This window comes from Erpetoichthys calabaricus, chromosome 9, assembly GCF_900747795.2.
Source record: "Erpetoichthys calabaricus chromosome 9, fErpCal1.3, whole genome shotgun sequence".
Classification (NCBI taxonomy): domain Eukaryota; kingdom Metazoa; phylum Chordata; class Cladistia; order Polypteriformes; family Polypteridae; genus Erpetoichthys; species Erpetoichthys calabaricus.
This window is the reverse complement of record NC_041402.2, coordinates 33,280,157-33,296,462: the sequence shown is the minus strand read 5'-3', so window position 1 is coordinate 33,296,462 and position 16,306 is coordinate 33,280,157. Positions and strand designations below refer to the sequence as shown.

Genomic DNA, 16,306 nt, shown 5'->3' with positions numbered 1-16,306 from the left:
AATGGCCTAAACCCAGGTGTTCAACTCTGTCCACAAATGGACTCAGGGGAGATATGACTCCCGTCTGGAGCTTGTGCTTTGTAAACGAGTGTGGCAGATTGCTGGGCCGGGCCCCTTGGGATGCATGTTCCTCTCCCCTAGGTGTCTCGTGCCCCTGACGTGTCTCCTCCCAGCTCTTAGTGGAAGGCCCCTGTCCAAGCGCTTTTGTTTGTCACCACAAGCTAGTGATTGTGTTGCAGCTGCTGGATTTATTTATTTAAACGTGGCAGTTGGGGTGGGGGGTGAAGGGAATTGGGTGGCTCAGTGCCCACCCTCGCTCATCTGCTTTCAGCCTAGATCTAGAGAGCATTTATAATGCAGTGTGGCATCAGAGCCATGCCTCTCCTGACACACAGAAATGCCGCTTTGTTCTGATGCCTATAAAGGTACGAGAGAGCAAGAGCTGCTAACGAGCCACCCACTGCGCACATTGCCTTCTCTTGGCGCTTTTCAAGCAGCAACTCGGAAAAGCACCGGAACAAAGGAACAAGACTCTGTGATCTGACACCTTTCCTGGAGATGGAAGATCTGGGGCCGCATGTCGACTTCCGTACTCGTCAGCAGCTGGTGGCCCTTTTGCTCAGAAATACAGTCTGCCCTGCAACTTGGTTGCAGAGGCCCAGAGAGGCTCCTGGCTTCTTTCCTTTGCCTCTTGTGGGTGTGCTTGCTCCAGTTCTCCGCCTCCTCAGCTTTCCAGTTTGAGACCTGAGCTGCACTAAAAATGGCACCTTGAGCGCAATGTGGCCTTTGGGACTCGTCTAATTGTGCAGACATGGCTTCCGCTCGGCAGGCTGGCTGGCTGGCTGGCTGACTGACTGACTGAGTGGTTGGCCATCTCCACTCAGGTGCCCCCTTGCTGATTTGCTGCCCCGCCTCACAAGTGCAGTGCTCAGTGGCACTTGCATGTGCCTGTGAGTGTGTATGTGTGTGTGTTTCTTCAGCAAATACTGGGTTCCCTGCACAACCACCTAAATTAGCCAGAAGTTGTTTCTTAGTTTTGCTTTTCAACTGCACCAGCAGGAAAGTCATTGAGCCCATCCTTTGAAATTAATTTTAATCAGTGCTACAGGTGATGAAAATGTTTCTACAAGTTTGTATCTCAAGTAAAATATGAAGTGTCAGATGCCAACAGCTTCCTTGTAGCCTTTTCTGTTAGCAGGGTACAGCTGCCTGTATACCCTCTGACCCCCTCCTCTGCTTTGCTTTCATTGCTTCGCATTAGATCAGTCATGCCCAGGCTGACTGGCATCAAACACTCAATTGTCCCGCACTCTATCAGCTTGGCCTGCCTTTATGCTCTTTATTCATCACCCTGGGCCTTCACAACCTGTCCAGTCTTCAGCACCTCAGCTTAATTCCTTACCCTCCTGTCTCCACACTTCCACACACAGCAGCTTCAGCTCTTCACAGCCTGCCTGTCTGCAGGATCCAAGTCTTTCCTGTGGTTGTACTCTGCTTTCTTTAACATGCCAAGTTGCAAATTGAGCTTAGCAAATCACACTGCTTTCTTGTGTTAAAAAGTATCCCAAGATCTACTTGAAAAGTCTCTGGTTCTGCAAATTCTTCATGTGTATGGTGTGCAGACAGGGCTCCTCATCCACCAAACTCCATTGAAAGCCACATGTAGTCTGACAACATTACGCGCCATGTGCTCTGCACATACCACCACAGACTCCACATTGCAGTTTGTGGTTTACAGTGCAATCTGAACTTCAATCATGGCCCTCCATCTACACTAGTACACCTTCTTCTTCTTCACACTTCCTTCTGCATCCCTCAGTATGTCCACCTTTCCACTTACCCTCTTCAGCTCATGGAGTCTGAGTCCTCCTTACTCCTCCTCAGAGTTATCTCACCTTGATTTCCACATTTCATAAGTTGGATTCAAGCTACACCACCTCATGTTGGCCCCTTGCAACCTAACTAATTGGTGGAAGGCTTCTTCACTCTACTCTCCTGTGGCTTGACTTCATCTTCAAAGCCTCCTGTCTGCTCTCTTTGATCTTCTCTGATTTTTGAGGTACGTGGTAGCCTGCAGCTTGCTGCCCTCTTTGGGTCAACTACTGTGTTCCTGCTTCTAACCAGCTCTGTATCATGGGATATGTTCTTTTTTCTTAGGTCTTCCACATGATGTGATCTCAATGAAATGGCTGCAGAGCCAGGTGCTGCATTGAGCCAGCACATGTGTGCATTTATTGAGCTGAATTTAGGGTGTGCACATCTGGAGGTACTCCTCTGTGACTGTGTTTGTACTGAAAGTGGACACTTCTACTTTGTTGGCTTTCTCATTATTTCACACACCTACACACCAATAATTGGGTCCCAGCCATAACCAGATCACCAAACCCCAGTGCTTGGTGGCAGCCACATTAAAGAGCTTTCCAAATTTGAGTGTGCATGTCACAACTTCTAAATTTGGTGCTCGAAGAGGGCATTCCCCAAATGTCTATCTACTTGATACTTTTATCAAATTAAAGCGGGATCTTGTCTACACAAATGTGTGTGCTCATCATTCTATATTTCTGTTGTTATTCATTTCCATAGTTATTAAACAGGATATTAAAAATTATGTACGGATTATGCACGCGGATGTGATGGGGCTGACTGCTCCATGCATTGACGCTGAGCACATTCTGCCGGGGCTGATAACACTGAAGCGTGTCCCAATTGATGACCCCCTACCAAGAAGCCTCTGGGAGATGGGGCTAAGTATATGGAAACTGTATTGGGAAATGGCACTGGTTTTATTTGAAACCAGAGGGTGCTGTGATCCATATTAAGGTTATGTTATGAAAATCCAGAACTCCCCACAGGGCTTTTTAAGGTGTTCCCTATTTCACCTTGATGGGTCCTGGCATTACTGTCTACATGCTCCTCAGGATTTGGAGCTCCGCTTTCTTTGCTTTTTTCCTCATTTCACTTTTCATTGAATTTAATCGTGAAGCCAGATCCCCGGTGGGCCGATGACAAAAGCTTCCTAAAAGCCATGTGATCTTCCATTTTCGAACGTCCCACTCCGCAGGATTAGCCATTTCTAATGACTATAATCTCCTCCTATTTCAAAAGTGATTTTTCACATTCTGTTGCTTTCAGAGGATTGCGTTGGCATTAATAGATTTCTAATTTGAAGACTGACCAGCTGTGCCAGTTTTTCATCTTGCTTCATTTGCAAAGCAGTTGGTCACTTGGGGCTGGCAACTACTTATATTCTTGTCCTTCATAGTGTACTTTGGACAAATGACCACATAGAAGCTTTCATGGAGACAAGAGGTTTGATTTTGTTGAAACAGTTTGCTTGTTGCGTTAGCTAAAGCAAGTTAAACCAAAATAATTTAGGGGTGTCAGTCTTTGATCCAGAAAGATACCAGCAACTCATGTGTTTTATTACAGCTAATTAAGTATCCATAGACTAATTGTGTCTTTGTATTAGGCTTCCAGGAACTAAGACTTTCTAGTTAAACATGAAACCTTAGATTTTGCTGCTTTCATGGACTGATCTTTTAGCACTTTTTTGTGACAGGTGTATAACCCTTTATTTGAGCTACTTGCTTACTTAGACCTCTTATTTGCCATGGACTAACATGGATGCCTGCTTAATTAGGCTTCTTGATTCTGAACCTGGTAGGTCAGCTGTCAAATTCAGCTGCTGCAGAGCTAGTGAATCTGTTGGTTTCCTGTTTAGCCTCACTCTTCAGTGAATGTTATTTCACATATTTAATTAAGCTGCTTCTTTATTTATATCTGAACTTGCCAGCTTGGGTGTCAAATTCAACTTCTGCTGGGCCAGCTGGACTTCAGTCTAACTATGGTCTTTATTTCTTTTTCTCCTTTCATTTAACTGCTTTCTTCTCCATTTATATGTGCAATCATTCTGCTTTCTGACTGTAATTCAGTTTAATTAGGCTTCTTGTTTCTATATGAACTCTGTAAGTTGGAAGGCAGAAGTCAGTTACTATAAGGTCTGTTCTGCAAAACAAATGGACTGAATAGGGACTAGAAGAATAAATGTGTGTCAAATGCCAAACCTGAGTTACCAAGAAGACTAATAGATCTTTTGCCAAATCACAGAACTGTAAATCGTAGTTGAGGTTCACACCTAAATGTCTTAAACCAGAAAAAATCAAAAAGCACACATACTGTATGTTTCACAGCTCTTCTCCAAATCTCAGATGACCCTGGAACGTCTGGGGCGACCTTTTTATGCCGTTGAGCAAACTAGACATGCTAGTTACAGAGCAGTGTTTAACAATCTCACCACAATAAGGCAATGCCCACAAAAAAACAAGATGGTGTCAAAAAAAGAATAAAATCATTTAAAGTGTCACAAAAGCAGTCCACTGACATAAAAAAGGTTTGGGGCAGCCACCCGTATATTGTGCCTTGGCTGCAAATGGGCATACATTGATTGAGATGATCACAGGTTTGAGTCCAAAACAGAACTGAATGTAATAGGAAAAGATGGCAGCTTTAAAAACCGGGACCGGACGTGACGTCATTGGGACTGGGACCGGAAGTGATGTCATCACTGACGCTAGAAAAACTGAAGTGACGACATCCATGGCGCCAGGACCTGGGGAGATTTCCTGTGGATGGTCTGCAGAAGATTGAGAAAGAGAGTTAGTGCAGCTCACCACCCCCTGGTCTGGCGTGGTAGTACTATTCTTAAGGCCATTCAGATGTCTCCCAATCGCACATGTGTGACAAAAGACTGTAGAAAATGACTTCAAATTTAAAAAATGACATTAAAATTTACTTCAGTTGCAATAAGTGAATTTTATTATGCAAAATTAATTTGGGAAAAGAAAATAAAAATCAGAAATGAAGCAAGATCATAACAAGGTCACTGTAGTTGCTGTTTCTGCTGAATATCATCCTAGCCACGCTGTTCACGTCACACCTTTAACCAAATTAAGTGCTTATTTAGACCTCTTGCTCCTTCACATCCACATCTAACCAAAGAAATTTTGACCTGCTATTACTATACATACTGTATATTTGTTTTCTTAATCAGGCTTTTTTTTTTTTTTTTGTGATCCTGACCTCAAATTAAAAAGTCACAGAGCCACTGTATTTGCTGGGCTTCATTCTAGTCAAATCTTCACAGAAGGCTCTTTCACTTTTTAGTTGGATTGATTCCTTATTCAGTTGGGCCTCTTATTTCCCAGTTTCCACATATGACCATTCTGTAATTGAAAATCTTTCCTTGTGTTTGTTTATTTCCAAATTTGTCCATATTGTAGGTTTCAAATGAAATGTGAGGTGTTCACATTCTGCTTTTAAATTACGCTTTTGTCTTGTTAGTACTGAGCCAGGTAGACCAGGTGTCAAATTCACACATTGCCCAGCCACACTCTTTCATGCCTTGCTTTGTACTACTTGATTAATTAGGCTCATTGTTTTCCAACTTCCACTATAGGCTAATTCTGTCCTCTAATTGAAAATCTTTCTTACTTAGCTCTCTTAATGGTCCATTTGCACTATATGTATTGACTAATTCCAGCTTTTGTATTGAAATAACTTTTAGACTGAAATTCTTAATTCTTTTTTTCTGAGCCTCATCAATCAGTAGTCACAATCAACTGCTAAAGGCGCACTGTATATGCAGGACTTTGTTGTAGCCCTTTCACATCTTTCAGTTCATTGCTTGCTTAATTTGTATCCATGTGTCTGTATCTGAGTGCTGTAGTAGCGTTCTGCAGAAAATGTGAGGTCTGTGAGAGAGAATTTAGCTGATGTCACCAAGAAGCAGTCCGCTCTCCTATTAGCTCACGCTGAACCAAGTGTTGCAAGATTGTGAATGACCACCAACAGTTCACCTTAGTGAAAAAACCAAGATGGCTTGTGGCCTGAGTCCATATCAGTACACAGCATCATAGTCTACAGGGTTTGCACTGTGGACTGCTGGAGAGTAATGGCAATGTTGCACAGAAGAGGTGGGTGCTGACAGAGGAAGATCTTAGCTGACGTCACCAGGAAGTGCTCCGATTTCAGTGTTCAGACACCATCCCTGTGTGGCCAACACAAGGAGTTTCCTATTAGTCTCATTGTAAGAAGATTACTTCAGAGTCAGATGTTGTGGGTTCATGGCTAACCACCAGCAGTTCACCACAGTGCAAATCTGCAAATTAAGAAGATTTATGGTGTGAGTCCATGGCAATACACTTGGCGACAAGGATGGGATTTACATTGTGGGTGGGTGAAGTGTAGTGGTGTTGTTGCTCAGAACAGGTGGAGACTGAGAAAAACAGAGAAGCTGACATCACCAGGAAGCACTCCACTCGCATGTTTAGGAGTCGTATTTGTGCAGCTAAGTCTAAGAGTTATTCTGTTAACTCACACTGTGAGGTGGCTGCTTCTGTGAGTTCTCAACTGACCACCTGCAGTTCACCATAGCGCAAATCTAATTTAAGAAACGAGATGGCACATGGTCTGAGCCCACGGCAATATACTTGGTGTAGTTGGCAGGACTTGCACTGTGTATACAGGTGGAATGTACTGGTGGTTGGGGGCTAACAGAGAGAGAGAATGAGAGCTCAGCCTAAGTGACCAGAAAGAGGTCTACTCACAGTGTTCAAAAGCGGTTCCTGTGCAGCTAAGTGTAGGAGTCCTTGTGTTAACTTACGTTGTAAGAAGACTGCTTCTGTGCAGATGTTGTGGGTTTGCAGCTGGGGCACCGGCAGTTTACCACAGTGCAAAACTGTGAACTAAGATGACTTATGATGAGACTCCATGACAATGGACATGCATAACCACTGCATTTATATTTGAACATTGTAGGTTGGATGTCAAATACAAGTGCTGCAGGGTTACTGTGTCTTCTGTACCTCATTCTAGCCATACTCTTCTTGCTTAATTAGGTGTTGTGTTTCACAATTTTCATGTGTGCCCATACAATAATTCTCTCTTCTGGCTAGAATTTCTTCTTAATTTAGTTTCTTGTATCATTACTTCAGAGAACTGTACATCAGGTATAAAAAAACACTTCTGGGGAACCACTCTATGTACTGGACTTCATTCAAACTTCACTTTTCAACGAGAGTCCATTCACATCTTTGACTGAACTTCTTAATTAATTTGGCCTCTTGTTACCTGATATCTACACATCAGTCAGTTCAGAAATACTTGGGTATTGTGCGTTTCTGTGTTCTTGTTTTTCTGCCAAGGTGAAAAACTGGCAGTCCAAAAATGGAAACAAAGTTCAAAGACAAGCAGATGAAGAGAAAACGCTAAGCCAGGAACTAGTCTCCATAAAAACAGTCAAGTCCCAAAACATATACAAAATACAAATTCAAAAAACTTGTGAGAAGTCTGAACTCCCTAAAGTGATTTACCTACTACACAAACGATTTGATACCCAATCTAAAAATTTGGAGACAGAAGATAGCACTATAATAAATGGTACTGGCATGGTGACGTCATGTGTTAACAGCAACAGAGTGCCATTGCCAACAAAAAAAAAAAATACACAAAATGGAGGTCCCTGCAATCACAAACAAATTTTAAGATGGCGGTACAAAAAGAATTAATAAATATAACCATAAAGTTAGAATGACTACAAAACTATAAAAAAATTTGCAAAATTAAAAGTTGCATGTTCCAAAACCCAACAAAATTATAGCGCCTGTGTCGTGACCACTGTCACAGCACACATTTTTCAGTTCAAAGATCTTATCAGGGAGAGGTGGCATATTTAGTGAGGTTTAAATAGTTGAAGAAAGCCTGCAAATTCATGAAGTACTCAGAGGTTCACATGGAGTTATATTAGTTGCTGATAATACAATGTATATCAGAATATTTAAAGCTGGAAATACGTAAACATAGCCAATAAAGTAGAATGAGAGCAGTGCCATTACAGAATACAAAACAGTGTGATGAAGTGAAACGTAAGAATATTCTGCAGTTTTTAAACTCCACTAACAAGCCCAGAAATAGGGAAAAAAGGCCATATTCCAGTTATATGGGAGAATTAACTGAAGTAACCTGCGTTGACTGGGTATAGTTGTGTAATGGGTTAATGTAAGAAAGCAAGTATTTTGTTGACCCTTTAGTCATTGCTGGCTTAAATATAAGTGTTCCAATATTGTAATCTTCACTATCTCTCTATCACTTTTTGTACTCTCACGAGTTGAGAATGTGTTTTTTTTTTGTTTGTTTATGATTAGATTACATGATTGCTATAACTCCTTTCTGGGTTGGAACCATTTTATTTCCTATTTTAGTATGTTTTCATAAACAGATATTTACTCCCACTTTGATAAACTGGATGGATTGTTGAATAATAGAATATCTAGACCACAGAAAGCATGTACAGTAGAGGGGGCCAAGGGGGATTAAGGTTAAATGACATAGCCACAGGTCTCCGTATTAGTACAGGAGACAGCACCACTAGTGGTGTTCGATAAAAAAAAGTTGGTTCATTCAACATTGTTTTAAAGTGGCTATAAGTCACGACACTGTTTTGGCAATAGAGCCTAAAATTATAACTGTCTCATCAAAAAGTAGACTCGAATAAATGTCTACTCTCGAGAAACTGTAAAAGTAACTAATGCCTTCCTGAGTTGTTCTCGTTCCACCATATTTTGAACAGCAACTCGGCATACGCAAAGCAATCACGTTTCATTCTGTTTCATCATGGCTTATCTCTCAGACTTGGTAACGAAATGCAGATGTACAATAGCATCCGCATTTTCAAAAATGTAAGGTTTATCTTTATTAAAAAAAATGTAGGGTTGTTAGTTAATTTCAAATTTACTAGCATGTTCAAAAAGTGTAAATAAAATTCCTATCTGTATGCTTCACCAACATGCACTACACTTCTTGGCCAGCAGCAGTAGGTTATGTAAAATACAACACAACAAACTAATTGGTAGTTATGAGCGAGACAGCTGAGTTTCCTTTTGCAAACGGTTTTTAGAAAAATTGAAGCTAAAGTGCAATTCAGCCAACATGAAACTCACTAAAATGGTTGTTTTGGAGTTTTAAAAGTTTTTGGTGGCTAGAAAGAATGGAACATTACTTGTTAAAGGTTTGCCAACACCTTTCACCTCCAGGTGAAAATAAATGGGAAAAAAAACTGTCTTTTGGAAATTCAGTGTGGATATTCACAACTCACAAAGAGACAAAAAGACGTACTCTTAAACAAAAGCTGTAATCCAGTTAGGCAACGGAACTGTCCTCCAGATTTGCTGAAAGGAAATTGCTGTAACTACAGACTTAGATGAGATCCTATTTTGGCTGATACCAATCTTTGGGCTGGATGATAAAGACGTTCACCCATCAGCATCAGTAAACTCTTTCTGCCTGACGTCAATTATAGTCCTTGCAGCAGCATAGCTTTTTGGATTGTGTACAACCTTTGCAGCTCCTCTTACCAATACACCATATAGTCTTAAGTTAGACAAGTGTTGACACGCAGGCAAAATTTCGTGAAAATCAGTTCAGCCATTTTTGCATGATTGGCAGAACAAATAAACAGACAAGTGAACAGATTATGATTTTATTTATATGGATTAACATCGGTGCACTTGCTTGGTTGAAAGAAAACGCAGCAGCCAGGTTGACCTATCTAAGGATGGAGTTTGAGTCCCTGATGAAGCTTCTAGATGTGGTTGAAACCAAGGTTTTAGAAATGTGACTGAGTACGCAGGTTCTTTTAGCTCATGGTCTACTTTATGAAGCTTCATTGGGTTCATAGTGTATATACTATGTTGCCCATCACTAACACTTTCTCTGTTTTGTTTACAGATGGTGACGATGATCCCCATCTCTCTTGGGTGGCCTCTTCTCCTTCCAGTAAAGACATGGCATCTCCATCTCAGATGCTTGTGGATGGCTGTGAGATGGGAATGGGAGAGGAAGAAGGTGGAGCTGGTCTGCCCTACCCATGCCAGTTCTGTGACAAGTCCTTTAGCCGACTAAGCTACCTGAAGCGCCACGAGCAGATACACAGTGACAAACTGCCATTTAAGTGCACCTACTGCAGCCGGCTATTCAAGCACAAGCGCAGTCGTGACCGCCACGTCAAGCTTCATACGGGGGACAAGAAGTACCATTGCCACGAGTGTGAGGCTGCTTTCTCACGTAGTGACCACCTTAAGATCCACTTGAAGACACACAGTTCCAGCAAACCCTTCAAGTGCACCGTTTGTAAACGGGGCTTCTCCTCGACCAGCTCTCTGCAGAGTCACATGCAGGCTCACAAGAAAAACAAGGAGCACCTGGTGCGTGCCGAAAAGGAGCTCGGCAAGAAGGAGGACCTGTTCATGTGTGATTATTGCGAGGAGACCTTCAGCCAGACTGAGGAGCTTGAGAAGCATGTTATTAGTCGCCACCCGCAACTCTCCGAGAAGGCGGATTTGCAATGCATCCACTGTCCTGATGTTTTTTCCGATGAGAGTTCTTTGCTCAGTCATATTGACCAGACTCATGCCAATAAAAAGCACAAGTGCCCCATGTGTCCTGAGCAGTTTTCCTCTGTGGAAGAGGTATACTGCCATCTGGATAGCCACCGCCAGCCTGACTCGAGTAATCACAGCATCAGTCCAGACCCGGTTCTAGGCAGTGTTGCTTCCATGAGCAGTGCCACCCCAGACTCAAGTGCATCAGCAGAGAGAGGCTCCACGCCAGACTCTACGCTGAAGCCATCCAGAGTGCCAAGAAAACCAGGAAGACTGGAGCGGGAGGAGAGCCAGGGTTGGCCAACCAAGATAACCTACAGCTGTCCTTACTGTTCCAAGCGAGACTTCAACAGCCTTGCTGTCTTGGAGATTCACCTGAAGACGATCCATGTGGATAAGCCTCAGCAAAGTCACACATGCCAAGTATGCTTAGACTCTCTGCCCACTTTGTACAACCTAAATGAACATGTCCGCAAGGTGCACAGGAGCAGTGGCACATTCCCTGTCCTGCAGTTCAGCAATGCATCTGCCTTCCACTGTAACTACTGCCCAGAGACTTTTGCCGATATCAATAGCCTGCAAGAGCACATCCGGGCATCACACTGTGTGCCCAGTGCTTCAAACACCCTGGAGGGGAATCACGCCTTTTTCTGCAACCAGTGTTCAATGGGGTTTCTGACTGAGTCCTCCCTAATGGAGCACATCCAGCAGAGCCACTGCAGTGTTGGCAGCTCCAAGCTGGAGTCTCCAGGTGTGCAGCCCTCGCAGTCCTTCATGGAAGTGTACTCCTGCCCGTATTGCACCAACTCGCCTATTTTTGGTTCCATCTTGAAGCTCACAAAGCACATCAAAGAAAATCACAAGAACATCCCACTGGCCAGCAGCAAAAAATCCAAAGCAGACAGTAGTCCAGTCTCCTCAGACGTGGAAGTATCCTCCCCAAAAAGACAAAGGCTGTTAGCAAGTGGCGTTCCCCCCTGTGAATGGGGAGTACCCCTGCAACCAGTGCGAGCTGAAATTTGGGAGTTTTGAAAGCTTTCAAACTCACCTCAAGTCTCATTTGGAGCTCCTGTTGAGGAAACAGTCATGTCCACAGTGCAAGGAGGACTTTGACTCACAGGAGAGCCTGCTGCAGCACTTGACAGTCCACTACATGACCACATCCACTCACTATGTGTGTGAGAGCTGCGACAAGCAGTTCTCCTCTGTGGATGACCTGCAGAAGCACTTGCTGGACATGCACACTTTTGTTCTCTACCATTGCACCTTGTGCCAAGAGGTCTTCGACTCCAAGGTTTCCATTCAGGTTCATCTAGCAGTGAAACACAGTAATGAAAAGAAGTTGTACAGGTGCACTGCTTGCAACTGGGACTTCCGCAAAGAGACTGACCTGCAGCTGCACGTCAAGCACAGCCATCTCGGAAATCCAGCCAAAGCCCGCAAGTGCATCTTCTGCGGAGAGATGTTCAGCACAGAGGTGGAGCTGCAGTGCCACATTACCACACATAGCAAGAAGTACAACTGCAGGTTTTGCAGCAAGGCATTCCATGCCGTCATCCTACTGGAGAAGCATCTGCGAGAGAAGCACTGCATCTTTGACGGAAGCAGTAGCCAGAATGGCACACCGAATGGAGTCACACCCCCCACAAAGAGGCCAGAAGCACCAGACCTGCAGAACATGCTGCTAAAGAGCCAGGAAACCACTAACAGCCACGAGGCCAGCGAGGATGATGTGGATACCTCTGAGCCAATGTATGGTTGTGACATTTGCGGTGCCGCTTACACCATGGAGGCACTTCTGCAGAATCACAGGCTGCGAGACCACAACATTCGACCAGGTGAAGATGACTGCTCCCGCAAGAAAGCCGAGTTCATCAAGGGCAGTCACAAGTGTAACGTCTGCTCGCGCACCTTCTTCTCTGAGAGTGGTCTGAGAGAGCACATGCAAACTCACCGGGGCCCCGCCAAGCACTATATGTGCCCCATCTGTGGGGAGCGTTTCCCATCCCTCCTCACACTGACTGAGCACAAGGTGACCCACAGCAAGAGTCTGGACACAGGCACCTGCCGTATATGCAAGATGCCCCTGCAGAGTGAGGAAGAGTTCATCGAGCACTGCCAGATGCACCCCGATCTGCGCAACTCCCTCACTGGTTTCCGCTGCGTGGTCTGCATGCAGACGGTCACCTCCACCCTGGAGCTGAAGATTCATGGCACCTTTCACATGCAGAAGCTATCCAGCAGCTCGGCCTCCTCCTCGCCAAATGGCCAGCTGCAAAAGCTTTACAAGTGTGCTTTGTGTCTGAAGGAGTTCAAGAACAAACAGGACTTGGTGAAACTGGACGTGAATGGTCTACCTTACGGCCTGTGTGCTAGCTGTATGACCAGAGGCTCCAATGGTCAGTCATCCAGTGGGAGCTCTCAGGAGCCAGGTGAAAAGCCCCCAAATGGTTTGCGCTGCTCAGAGTGTGCCGTCAAATTTGAAAGTCTTGAAGACTTGGAGTCTCATATTCAGCTTGATCACAGAGAGATGACTCCAGATATGAGCATCCAGAAGAAGGTGCCAGAGAACTCTTCCCTTCCTAAAGTAAGTACACCAATGAGGAACCATAACAATAAAAGTACATTGTGTTTGCTTTTCTTTTAGTCTGTCTTGTCCACTGTGACTAGTGGATGATTTATTTTCTCTCTTTTTCTATGTTTTTGTGTTTGCCACACTAGTAAGCACAGCTTAAATTGCCCATACTGGGTGAGTTTGTATGGGACTGATGGACTTTCACCTGTACTTCCTAAACTCAACTTCCAGTTTCACTGTTTGTTCATCCCCAGGCCACCACCTTCTTTGCAGGTTACTCATGTCCTTAAGGATTAGGAAACCATACCTTAACTGGAGTGGATCAGTTCCATAAACCCAGTCTTTTCTTACAAAGGTCCAGTGTATTCAGTTACACTGCTCTCCCCATCAAAGATTTCCATAACATGGTGTTGCAGTAGATGTCACTGCTGCTTAAATTCCTGGACCCCAGTCAGATTCCCCGCAGAAATAATATGTCCATGTTTATATGGACTCTGGACAATTTGCTATGGTGGTTGGTGACTCTTTAATGTACTCACAAGTAGTCCTTTTGAAGAGCTAACTTATCAACCAGAGCTTTTTCTAGAAGCATGCACAGAGCTGATTTTTAACTTGTAGCTCTTGCCGCTGGGAAGGTCTATAACTCCCATGATACTCAATCAAGAGATTACAGTCTCAAAAAATGGGACATCCCTCTGATTGGAAAAAATCCATCTCGATCATTGGTTTTGATGCAGCTTCCATTTTCCTGCCAAAGGGGTTTTGTGGGTTGATCTTGTTTATCCCCTTCATGCCTAAGTGGATCTGATGTTGTTGACTTTTCCATTGTTTCTGGAACAACATGTAAGGCAGTCATTTCAGGACTGTCATTTACCTTCAGCCAATCAGATTTAATGTTGGCCTATAACACGGCTGTACAGTGTTGGTCCGGGAGGACTGTAGTAGCTACTGGTTTTTGTTTAACACCCAATTGCTTAATCAGTAACCACTCTTTTCCAGTATCTGATTTTACTTAATTTAATGGAATTTTAGTGCTTTCATTCTGCCATGACGATTCATTATTAAATCACAGATTTTGTTTCCTTTCTAAGGATGTCATCCCTATGATTTATAATTTTAAGATGATTAGCAACTATCAGTTCTTCACTTTTTGTTTCTGAAGTTTACTTCCAAATATTCTATTAAACTGGATAGTTCACAATGATCACACACAGGTGTAAATGGAAACAAGTTAGACAAAGAACTGCTGGTTCATTTGTTGTCAAAAAAATGAAGTCAACTGCATGAAACTAAAATTAGAATTTAAGGGTGGGCAATCTTAAAAGTAGGACAACTAGAATGAAGTTCTTCAACAGCAATAATTCACTATAAGAAGAAATTGTGTTGGAACAGAAGCTTTATCATAAAGCAGGGGGTATATGAAGTGGCATGCAAAATGTCCTGTTTAAAAGAAAAAATATGCTTCTCTCATGAATCATAAAAATTCTTAGATGGTCTTCCATCCAAGTAGTACCCAGGCCCATATATGCTTGGCTTCAGGTGGATTACCTGTTCTGAAGTGCAGGTGGTATGTTGTAGTGACTAGAACTGCTCACATTACTTCCAATTAAATCTCACCACTGCATGCTATAATGTGGCCACAGCCACCACCTCCTGGTCTACTGGCTACCCTGTGCTATTCATTCACACTTAATCTCAGCCTTCTTTTGCCCATCTTCAGGTAACACCTGCCTTCCTTTCAGCCACTCTTCTAACCCCTGGTCAAGACTCACCCTACTCCTATGTTTCCCTGCCAGCCCCCAAAATCAGGCTCATCAGAATTTTTTTCTTGTTCTCAGAAGAAGACTTACCAGTGCATCAAGTGCCAGATGACTTTTGAGACAGAGCGGGAGATTCAGATCCATGTTGCCAACCACATGATTGGTAAGTGTGAAAAAGATCACCAGAACTGAGATGCTTTGCCCAATCTCATTAATTAATTTGTTTGTTTGTTTGTGTTGGGTTCACCTTAACATTTTATTTCCCCCCCAAATTTGCATCAGCCTATTAAGAACACACTAAGGGTATACTTGCTGGTTGCACAGAAATATGCTGACTGGTGCAGTTTTGGTTTGGTTCATACTTCCTTTTTGAAAAATCTGAATGTAAATGTTAGCCAACCTCTCATTATGTGTGTTTACACATTTTAGACTCTAGCAGTTTTGCAAAACAGTGTCAGGGCTGAACATCTGAAATTGAGCAAGTTGATCCAACCTCCATCTGGAAATGGACAGCCCAGTGTGTTACTGCCGCTGTCTCATTGACCCACGGTCCATGGCTCATATCTCAACATGGGCACTGCCTGTTTGGAGTTTGCATGTTCTCTCAATTTGCATGTCAGTTTACTCACCATACTGTGCTTTTCTCACACATCCCAAATTTATGTAGTTTAGGTTTGACTGTCACCTCTAATTTGGCCTCATATCGGGGTGACAGGTATTTTGGGGTATGTGAGTGTGTCCTGTGATGGACTGGGCTGTTCCAATCTTACTCTGGATGCTGCTGCAGATTCTTTCTCTCAGTGATGACAATGAGTAGCATGAATAAACAAAGGCCGGTGTGCTTTTTTTGTCTTAATAAACATACTTTGTAAGTTGCCTTGTATAAAAGGATTTGCTAAATAAATAGTTACAAATCTTAGGTAAGAATAAAGAGGTACGGCCAGATACTAATGTTGTCCTGTGGTTGGTTTAATATTTTATAAGGCAAATAAGAATAGATATGGCAATGAAAAGACGTTGGAATTTTGGTATGGGGCACTATGGCAAAGGCACTTTTGCAGGTTTTGGGTAGTCTACAGGGAGAATTTTCTTTGGAGATGATGTGACATGGCTGCACCATGTAGCATTGTTATCTCAGAACTCATTGATCCCACTCTGATGCCCACTTGGGGTGCCTTCTGTGTATATTTAATACATTATACCTGAAGTTATATGGCTTTCCTCCCATAATGTATGCCTTTAATCAAACATTACTGAGGTTGTATGGGTTAATGAGCCCAGGGACAGATTGGAAGTCTACCTAGAGTTGATTTCAGCACTGTGACCTTCACAACTTAGACATGATGCACATCCCTGTGATGGATAAAGGGGGTTCAGGAATTGGCTGCCTGAAAGATGGGAGAATTTTCTATAATCCGATGAGTGCTTCTTATGATCATAGCATAAACAATAAACAAGATCAGGGTTATTGGCGTGAGGTGGGCTTGGCCGACTTCTTTGACAAGGAAGCTTTAACTGGCATTAGGCCCAGTCTC

At 43.2% G+C, this 16,306-nt stretch overlaps 1 protein-coding gene across 1 annotated transcript in view; it reads left to right on the top strand.

Moving 5' to 3' along the window:
- znf423 (zinc finger protein 423) overlaps positions 1-16,306 on the top strand; it is a 149,281-nt gene that overhangs the window by 79,124 nt on the left and 53,851 nt on the right. The window contains 3 exon segments of the mRNA XM_028809262.2: positions 9,784-11,413; positions 11,415-13,023; positions 14,850-14,934. Coding sequence (XP_028665095.2) covers positions 9,784-11,413; positions 11,415-13,023; positions 14,850-14,934 — 3,324 coding nt within the window.